This window comes from Chaetodon trifascialis, chromosome 16 (genome assembly GCF_039877785.1).
Source record: "Chaetodon trifascialis isolate fChaTrf1 chromosome 16, fChaTrf1.hap1, whole genome shotgun sequence".
Taxonomy (NCBI): domain Eukaryota; kingdom Metazoa; phylum Chordata; class Actinopteri; order Chaetodontiformes; family Chaetodontidae; genus Chaetodon; species Chaetodon trifascialis.
In genome coordinates this window covers 5,494,262-5,504,840 of record NC_092071.1, presented here as the reverse complement: position 1 = coordinate 5,504,840, position 10,579 = coordinate 5,494,262, and the positions used below count along the sequence as shown (strand labels likewise).

General features: G+C 41.8%; 2 protein-coding genes and 1 pseudogene across 2 annotated transcripts; all 3 read right to left on the bottom strand.

The window, feature by feature from the left end:
• Positions 1-1,074: 1,074 nt before the first annotated feature.
• On the bottom strand, positions 1,075-2,001 carry LOC139344970 (olfactory receptor 2F1-like). The gene has a single exon (XM_070983414.1). It carries the CDS (start codon positions 1,996-1,998, stop codon positions 1,075-1,077), a length of 924 nt encoding a protein of 307 aa, XP_070839515.1. The 5' UTR covers positions 1,999-2,001.
• A 3,810-nt stretch (positions 2,002-5,811) lies between these two features.
• On the bottom strand, positions 5,812-6,648 carry LOC139344969 (olfactory receptor 52N5-like; annotated as a pseudogene).
• Positions 6,649-9,008: 2,360 nt separating this feature from the next.
• On the bottom strand, positions 9,009-9,935 carry LOC139344968 (olfactory receptor 6X1-like). The gene has a single exon (XM_070983413.1). It carries the CDS (start codon positions 9,930-9,932, stop codon positions 9,009-9,011), a length of 924 nt encoding a protein of 307 aa, XP_070839514.1. The 5' UTR covers positions 9,933-9,935.
• Between the last annotated feature and the right edge of the window lie 644 nt (positions 9,936-10,579).

Here is a 10,579-nt window from a genome sequence, read left to right as displayed (position 1 = left end):
CAGTAGGTCATATATACGCTTGAAAAATAACTACAGTTTAAGTTCTTTGTAAGGTCCTGCATTGTTACCTTCATAACTTCAGGGCTTGTTCCCCAGTACAACATGTGTTTGTATGTACTGAACTGGTACTATGGAGCCCGTAAAGTGCCACAAAGAAAAAAAAACAAAACAAAAAACTATATAGTGCGCACAAGATACTAAAACGTGCCATGAATTGATAAAACGTGCGCACGTTTAAGCTAAATCATGCGCTTGATTTAACTCGTTCATTTATACAGACAGGCGGCAACGCATCCCATGTCTCAGGGCAAGAGCCACAACAATGTCATCATATAAGATTCCGAGGTGAAAATAAAAATTAGTTAGCTGAGTTCTTCTCTCCATTGTATCACGTGTGTGACTGTGAACATCTGAAGTGGTCACTATGGAGAGCCATATGCACGGACAAGTCAAAGCGTGGGAAATAACTGTATCTGGAGCGCACGTTTTGTTAACTCAAGGACACGATTTAGCTTAAACGTGAACACGTATTAGTATCTCGTGCGCACTATATACTTTTTTTTTTTCTTCATGGCACTTTTGGGGCTCCATATGGTACACCGTCAGTACAAAAGATTACACTGTAACTCTGGAGTAATTAAGATACATGTTGTGGGAAATCAAAGCGAGAGCAGAGCAGCTATGGTGCCATCTTGTTGCATTTATTATATACTGATGAAGATCACAAATCTGAATAGATCATTTACAACAAACGATATACAGTATTTACAATAACAGCCTCTTTAAATAAAGCTGTTCACATCGACATAACCAATATCCCACGTTTCATTGTTTCATTTGTGGTTGTCCTGTTTTCTAATACTCTGTGTTCACTGTCTGGAAAACAAAAAACTTTTTGCTCTAAAACTTTTTTGCTCTAAACATTTATTTACTCATTTACATGAAAAACAGAATGTTTGATGCAGTTGAGTTTTGATTCAATAAAATCTCAGATCATGGTTTGATATGATTTATATCATTTCCTTGAATTGTTTGCGAAAGTAAATGTTTATTTGTTACACAATGGAAAACACTTTAAGGTCTGAAATATTTCCAGATAATTTTTTGTATTTCTTTAGACTGCACCCCATAAATGATGGTGTTGAGGCTACCAGGCACTACAGCAAACAGAATGGCAGAGAGTTTTCGGTATTCTTTGTACTGAGGGAAGCGATGCAGAATAACGGGAATAAATCCACACATCAGCAGGATCAGATACACAACCAGGTGAGTACTGCAGGTTTTCAAGGCCTTACTGTTCAAAGACTTACTTTTACTGGTCAGGCAGACTAGTGTGATCTTAGTGTAGGTGAGAACCATGCTGCCTATAGACGCTGTCAACAGAACTACAGTGAAAGTGAGGCCATAGATGTTATTGATGAACACACTCTCACAGGAGAGTTTAAACAAGGAGGCATTATCACAGAAGGGGTTGTCGATCACAGTCCTGCATCGATTCAGCCGTATGGTCAAACTGAGCAGAATCCCAACCAAAACAAAGGCCACTCCCCAGGCAGACACTGTCAGCTTGATCACCATCTTGTTGGTCATTATGGCAGAATAGCGCAGAGGATTGCAGATGGCCACATATCTGTCAAATGTCATAATCATGAGCACAGTGTGGGAAGTCGTACCAAACAACTGTGTAATGAAAGCTTGGACCACACATTCATAATAACTGATGAGGCGCTCAGAGGGAGACCGCAACACATCTACAAGCAAACGGGGCAAAATATTAGTACTTCCCATTATGTCACTGACTGACAGGTTGCAAAAAATGAGATACATGGGCAGGTGGAGGCTCTTATCAATAAAGATTAGAACTGTAATGCCTACATTTACAACCATCAGAAAAATGAAGGAAATGAAGAAGAGGAAAAAGACAGGGTACATGGAATCCTTTGTGACCGCAATCCCTTCGACGAGGAGGGTGAAGCTGTTGTAGGTGTAGTTTTCCATCAACCTGAATTAACGAGATAACAGCCTCATGTTCATGTTAGGAGATTGATAAAAATATTGTCAATCAAGATATCAGAGATACTGGCTGTGTTAAATGACATTAGCTGCTGTTCAACAAAAAAATAAAAAACTTTTCCATTGAATAAAAAAGTAAACACAGCAGCACTGGCTCATGCTAAATTGAACATCTCTACATATTTTTTAGAAAATATGAAAATGCATTTTTATGCTTGTCATACATAAATACCTGCTTTGTGACTGCATCAGTGTTTAGTTGTCACTACAGTTAGCATTCACTGCAGCAATGACGGAATCCCACTGTTTTATGGCTGCAGTTTTAGCATCAGGGGACTCACTTAATCTTCCATAACATGTGATGTAACATTAAGTCATCACTTTGTTAACATTAGCATGCTAAGATACTCACAATGCAGTTTGGAGTAGCATTATTCCAACCGTGAGACTGCAAAGACGCCTGCACTGTTAGACGCGGTCAGTGTTCAGACAACACTGATCAGCCAGGCAGACTTAAAGTAAAATGTCAGCACTCATTTCATCAGTTTCTTAAGATTCCTTTAACAACTTTATTATCAGAAAATAATTTTCACCACTTCCAATAGCAAAAAAGGAGAAGGATGTCAACAAACTCTTCAGGAGACAGAATCCCCAGAAAGCAGCTGGTCCGGATTCTGTCTTCCCGTCCGCCTTGAAGCACTGTGCTGATCAGCTGTCTCCAGTGTTCACAGATATTTTCAACACCTCATTGGAGACATGTCACGTGCCGGCCTGCTTCAAGTCTTCAACCATCATCACTGTCCCCAAGAAGCCAAGGACCACAGGACCCGTCACCCTGACCTCTGTGGTCATGAGGTCCTTTGAGCTAGAGGAAAGATCTTAAGCCCAAGCCCAAGCCCGAGCCCGAAGCGGCCCGAAATTCGGGCCAGGTCGGGCCCAAAATGTCAATTATTAACTTTGGGTCGGGTCGGGCCGGGCTTCTCTCTCGCTAATTTTTTTTAAATAAATATATATTTATTTGAAGTCTGTAATAACCAAATACACGGCTCGGGACACGCGCGTGCTTTACGCAGCGCTCAATGCCAGATGTTCAAGAGGACGAGACCCGAGACTGAACTCCCGCACAATACGCACTTCACACCGAGATGACCGCCCTGGACCACCTACCTCAGCAGGTCTGACTTCTGCAAACAGCAGCTGGTCCAGAAACATGTATGAATGGATTCATCCGTGCGCGCAGTCTCCAGCGGAGGATTTTTAAAGTCTGTTTGTTTCCGCCTTTGGTAACGAAGACTATAGTGAACCTGCTGCGCTCTGGAGGCTTTACCCCGTGTATCTCAGATGCCCTTCTTTGTGATCTACAATGAAGCCCAGAGACCTGCTCCTGCTGCTGTTCCTCTCCTTGTCAGAGAGGCGCGTCCATGTGAGCACAATATCACACACAGAAATATCTTTAACAAACTTTTCCAGCGTTATTTCATTGTGTAAATGCATTTATAATGATCATAAAAATATGTAGATTATTTTAACATTAAGAAAACTTGCGATATAAAATTTCGAGTTTGTTTCAGGCTCGGGCCTGCAAATCAAGTTAATTGATCGGGCTCGGGCCGGGTCGGGCTTTAATACCCGCGGGCCTGGGTCGGGTCGGGCTGGATTTTTTAGGGCCGATCTTACCTCTACTTTGAGCGCCTTGTGCTCTCACACCTCGACATCACCGACCCTCTCCTGGACCCCCTGCAGTTTGCCTACAGAGCCAACAGATCTGCAGACGATGCAGTCAACTTGGCCCTCCACTTCATCCTCCAGCACCTGGACTCCACAGGAACCTATGCCAGGATCCTGTTTGTGGATTTCAGTTCTGCTTTTAACACCATCATCCCAACTCTGCTTCAGGAGAAGCTCTCCCAGCTGAGCGTGCCTGACTCCACCTGCAGGTGTATTACAGACTTCCTGTCTGACAGGAAACAGTGCATGGGGAAACACGTCTCTGACACTAAAACCATCAGCACCGGATCCCCCCAGGGCTGCGTTCTTTCTCCTCTGCTCTCCTCCCTATATACGAACAGCTGCACCTCCAGTCACCAGTCCGTCAAGCTCCTGAAGTTTGCGGATGACACCACCCTCATTAGACTTATCTCTGATGGTGACAAGTCCGCCTACAGGTGGGAGGTTTACCATCTGGTGACCTGGTGCAACCAGATCAACGCTCCAAAGACAGTGGAGATGGTTGTGTACTATAGAAAGAACTCTGCTTCACCTGCCCCCATCATCCTCTGTAACTCCACTATTGACACTGTGGAGTCTTTCCGCTTCCTGGGAACTATCATCTCCCAGGACCTCAAGTGGGAGCCGAACATCAGCTCCCTCAAGAAAGCACAGCAGAGGATGTACCTCCTACGACAGCTGAAGAAATTCAGTCTGCCAAAGACAATGATGGTGCACTTCTACATAGCCATCACTGAGTCCATCCTCACCTCCTCCATCACCATCTGGTACACTGCTGCCACTGCCAAGGACAAGGGCAGACTGCAGCGTGTCATTCAGTCTGCAGAGAAGGCGATCGGCTGCAATCTCCCGTCTCTTCAGGACCTGTACATCTCCAGGACCCTGAGGCGTGCAGGAAAGATTGTGGCTGATCCCTCCCACCCTGGACACAAACTCTTCGAGACATTCCCCTCTGGCAGGAGGCTGCGGTCCATCAAGGCCAAAACCTCACGCCACAACAACAGTTTTTTTTCCGTCTGCTGTCAGCCTTCTCAACAATGCCCGGAACCCCCCCGATACTCTTCACACTCCACTGCTGCCTCTATTTGTCACATTGATATTACCAAAACTCCATGCGTTACATTAACGCTCAGCTATTTTTCTGTCTCACTGCCAGCTGCACTGTTCAATTCAATTCAATTCAATTTTATTGGTATAGCGCCAAATCACAACAGAAGTTGTCTCAGGACACTTTCCATATAGAGCTGGTACAGACCAAGCTCTTTTCATTCTGAAAAAAAACAAAAAAAGACTGTGTATATATATTTATATTGTTATATCTCAGGGCAAGAGCCACAACAATGTCATCATATAAGATTCCAAGGTGAAAATAAAAATTAGTTAGCTGAGTTCTTCTCTCCATTGTATCACGTGTGTGACTGTGAACATCTGAAGTGGTCACTATGGAGAGCCATATGCACGGACAAGTCAAAGCGTGGGAAATAACTGTATCTGGAGCGCACGTTTTGTTAACTCAAGGACACGATTTAGCTTAAACGTGAACACGTATTAGTATCTCGTGCGCACTATATACTTTTTTTTTTTCTTCATGGCACTTTTGGGGCTCCATATGGTACACCGTCAGTACAAAAGATTACACTGTAACTCTGGAGTAATTAAGATACATGTTGTGGGAAATCAAAGCGAGAGCAGAGCAGCTATGGTGCCATCTTGTTGCATTTATTATATACTGATGAAGATCACAAATCTGAATAGATCATTTACAACAAACGATATACAGTATTTACAATAACAGCCTCTTTAAATAAAGCTGTTCACATCGACATAACCAATATCCCACGTTTCATTGTTTCATTTGTGGTTGTCCTGTTTTCTAATACTCTGTGTTCACTGTCTGTAGAACTTTTTTGCTCTAAACATTAATTTACTCCTTTACATGAAAAACAGAATATTTGATGCAAAAGAGTTTTGATTCAATAAAATCTCCGATCATGGTTTGATATGATTTATATTATTTCCTTGAATTGTTTGCGAAAGTAAATGTTTATTTGTTACACAATGGAAAACACTTTAAGGTCTGAAATATTTCCAGATAATTTTTCGGATTTCTTTAGACTGCACCCCATAAATGATGGTGTTGAGGCTACCAGGCACTATAGCAAGCAGAATAGCAGAGAGTTTTCGGTATTCTTTGTACTGAGGGAAGCGATGCAGAATAACGGGAATAAATCCACACAACAGCATGATCAGATACACAACCAGGTGAGTGCTGCAGGTCTTCAAGGCCTTACTGTTCAATGACTTACTTTTACTGGTCAGGCAGACTAGTGTGATCTTAGTGTAGGTGAGAACCATGCTGCCTATAGACGCCGTCAACAGAACTACAGTGACAGTGAGGCCATAGACATTATTGATGAACACACTCTCACAGGAGAGTTTAAACAAGGAGGCATTATCACAGAAGGGGTTGTCGATCACAGTCCTGCATCAGTTCTGCCGTATGGTCAAACTGAGCAGAATCCCAACCAAAACAAAGGCCACTCCCCAGGCAGACACTGTCAGCTTGATCACCATCTTCTTGGTCATTATGGCAGAATAGAGAGAAGAGAAGCTCAGTTGTCTCAGGACACTTTCAATATAGAGCTGGTACAGACCAAGCTCTTTTCATTCTGAAAAAAAAAAAAAAAAAAGACTGTGTATATATATTTATATTGTTATATTTTTACTTTTGAAGAGCTTATTTTAAAAGATTTGTCATGCACCAACTTCATCAAAACAAATTCCTGGTATGTGTAAAATCGTATTTGGCAATAAAGCTTTTTCTGATTCTGATTCTGATCCCTAAATAAAAATCCTTCCATTTCATAATGCAGTGTGGCGTGCTCATACCACGAGGTGCAGGGTCATCGATGTATATCCTAACGTATATCTGACAGATAACTCAGGTGTCTCTCAGTGAACACTGAGTGTCTGAGCTTCTCCCTCTGGGGCAGCTCCATATATAAAGAATCTACATTCTAGAATTGAACGCTGTCGTCAGTCTTTGCATCATAACAGGAAACCAAACATTCCACTGCAGCCTGTCAGCCATGAAGCTCAATGACGTGAATCAGCTTCAAGGATCCTGTAGGGGTATTTGTTTGAAAGAGAAAATAATGAGAGCCTGAATCAAACCTGCTGAGAACATTGATGTTCAGCTTTACTCACAGAAAGTGGACAGATGTCTGCTCTTGTCCTGGAGCTTGTGACATAATCATACAGTTAAGTTTCCCTCATAATCAGTAATATCATAATTTGTACCATCACATCCACACTTACACAGTATGAAATAGGCCTACTGCCTGATCACAACCATGAGGTTCATTCTATATTCATATTTATGACTCTGTGGCCACACGTAATGCTATAGTTTAATGCTAAATCAGTCCCTGACAAGTTAAACTTGTAACTGTATAAAGTTTCCTTTTAAACTCCATGAGATGATCTGCCTGTCTTTGGACACAGCTATAACCTGAGTCTGCTGTCCCTAGTAGTTCCTGAGGTTATTGCTCAGTAGGTCATATATACGCTTGAAAAATTACTACAGTTTAAGTTCTTTGTAAGGTCCTGCATTGTTACCTTCATAACTTCAGGTCTTGTTCCCCAGTACAACATGTGTTTGTATGTACTGAACTGGTACTACGGAGCCCGTAAAGTGCCACGAAGAAGGAAAAAAAAAAAACTATATAGTGCACATGAGATACTAAAACGTGCACATGAATTGATAAAACGTGCGCACGTTTAAGCTAAATCGTGTGCTTGATTTAACTCGTTCATTTATACAGACAGGCGGCAACGCATCCCATGTCTCAGGGCAAGAGCCACAACAATGTCATCATATAAGATTCCGAGGTGAAAATAAAAGTTAGTTAGCTGAGTTCTACTCTCCATTGTATCACGTGTGTGACTGTGAACATCTGAAGTGGTCACTATGGAGAGCCGTATGCACGGACAAGTCAAAGCGTGGGAAATAACTGTATCTGGAGCACACGTTTTAGTATCTCGAGAGCATGATTCAGCTAAAAGGTGAGCACAATTGAGCTTAAACGTGCACACGTTTTAGTGTCTCGTGCACTCGATTTTGTATTTTGTGCGCACGGTTTAGTATCTCGTGAGCCCTAGTTTTTTTGTTTTTGTTTTTTTTCTTCGTGGCACTGTTGGGGTTCCATATGGTACACCGTAAGTACAAAAGATTACACTGTAACTGTTAGGCTGGTTAGCCAATAACTAACTGGACCCAGTAATGCAGACCCGGAGACAGGATCAAGAACTAATTTATTAACAAAACGAGAACACAAAACACGCTCACCGAGCGGAAATGGAAACAAACAAAAGACGCACTCAAAAGGAGTGGAAAACGATAAACAAAAGCCACACTCAAACTGAGTGGAGGAAAACTCAAGGAGCTCCGACGAAGCGAGTATGAGACACGCGTGGAAGCGGCAGGAGACACTGAAAGAACAAAAAAACACAGCACACAATAAGTGGCTGGAACGTAGACGGAAGAACACAAAACACTTTCTCTGAAATGAGATGGAACAAGGGACGTAGTACTTACAACCAGTAGACCGAACACACTCATGGGAGGACGAGAGAATAATCCGGCGACTGGGAGAAAACTGTCAGCTCTTTAAATACTCCAAACAATGAAGACATGTGCTCCAGGTGAACACCTGGAGGCGGAACCAGCTGCAGGTACAGGGATGCTCAGCCGCAGGAACAGGGTTGACAGACACACACATAGGGGAAATAGGGAGAGGAGACACAAGCGGAGAGACAGGAAGCTAGGATCTTAACTGTAACTCTGGAGTAATTAAGATACATGTTGTGGGAAATCAAAGTGTGAGCAGAGCAGCTATGGTGCCATCTTGTTGCATTTATTATATACTGATGAAGATCACAAATCTGAATAGATCATTTACAACAAACAATATACAGTATTTACAATAACAACCTCTTTAAATAAAGCTGTTCACATCGACATAACCAATATCCCACGTTTCATTGTTTCATTTGTGGTTGTCCTGTTTTCTAATACTCTGTGTTCACTGTCTGTTGAACTTTTTTGCTCTCAACATTTCTTTACTCATTTACATTAAAAACAGAATATTTGATGCAAAAGAGTTTTGATACAACAAAACCTCAGATCGTGTTTTGATATGATTTATATCTTTTCCTTGAATTGTTTGCAAAAGTAAATGTTTATTTGTTACACAATTGAAAATACTTCAAGGTCTGAAATATTTCCAGATAATTTTTCGTATTTCTTTAGACTGCACCCCATAAATGATGGTGTTGAGGCTACCAGGCACTACAGCAAACAGAATGGCAGAGAGTTTTCGGTATTCTTTGTGCTGAGGGAAGCGATGCAGAATAATGAGAATAATTCCACACAACAGCATGATCAGATAGACAACCAGATGAAAGCAGCAGGTCTTCAAGGCCTTACTGTTCAAAGACTTACTTTTACTGGTCAGGCAGATTATTGTGATCTTAGTGTAGGTGAGAACCATGCTGCCTATAGACGCTGTCAACAGAACTACAGTGAAAGTGAGGCCATAGACATTATTGATGAACACACTCTCACAGGAGAGTTTAAACAAGGAGGCATTATCACAGAAGGGGTTGTCGATCACAGTCCTGCATCGGTTCTGCCGTATGGTCAAACTGAGCAGAATCCCAACCAAAACAAAGGCCACTCCCCAGGCAGACACTGTCAGCTTGATCACCATCTTGTTGGTCATTATGGCAGAATAGCGCAGAGGATTGCAGATGGCCACATATCTGTCAAATGTCATAATCATGAGCACAGTGTGGGTAGTCGTACCAAAGAACTGTGTATTGAAAGCTTGGATCACACATCCATAATAACTGATGAGGCGCTCAGAGGGAGGCCGCAGCACATCTACAAGCAAACGGGGCAAAATATTAGTACTTCCCATTATGTCACTGACCGACAGGTTGCAAAAAATGAGATACATGGGCAGGTGGAGGCTCTTATCAATAAAGATTAGAACTATAATGCCTACATTTACAACCATCAGAAAAATGTAGGAAATGAATAAGAGGAAAAAGACAGGGTACATGGAATCCTTTGTGACCGCAATCCCTTCGACGAGGAGGGTGAAGCTGTTGTAGGTGTAGTTTTCCATCAACCTGAAATAACAAGATAACAGTCTTGTGTTCATGTTAGGAGATTGATAAAATATTGTCAATCAAGATATCAGAGATATCTTAAAGATGAGCTAAATGACATTAGCTGCTGTTCAATGAAACAAATAGAAACTTTTCCATTGAATAAAAAAGTAAACATAGCAACACTGGATCATGCAAAATTAAACATCTCTGCATATTTGTAGAAAATATGAAAATGCATTTTTCATGATTGTTATACATAAATACCTGCTTTGTGACTGCATTAGTATGTAGCTGTCACTACAGTTAGCGTTCACTGCAGCAATGAGAGGATCCCACTGTTTTATGGCTCCAGTTTTAACATCAGGGGACTCACTTAATCTTCCATAATATGTGATGTAACATCAAGTCATTAGTTTTGTAACATTAGCATGCTAACATACTCACAATGCAGTCTGGAGTGGCATTATTCCAATCCTGAGACTGCAATGACCCCTGCACTGTTAGACGCAGTCAGTGTTCAGACAGCGCTGATCAGCCAGGCAGACTTAAAGTAAAATGTCAACGCTCATTTCATGAGTTTCTTAAGATTCCTTTAACTACTTTACTATCGGAATGGAATTTTCACCACTTCCAATAGCAAAAAACAAGAGGGTGTCACTTA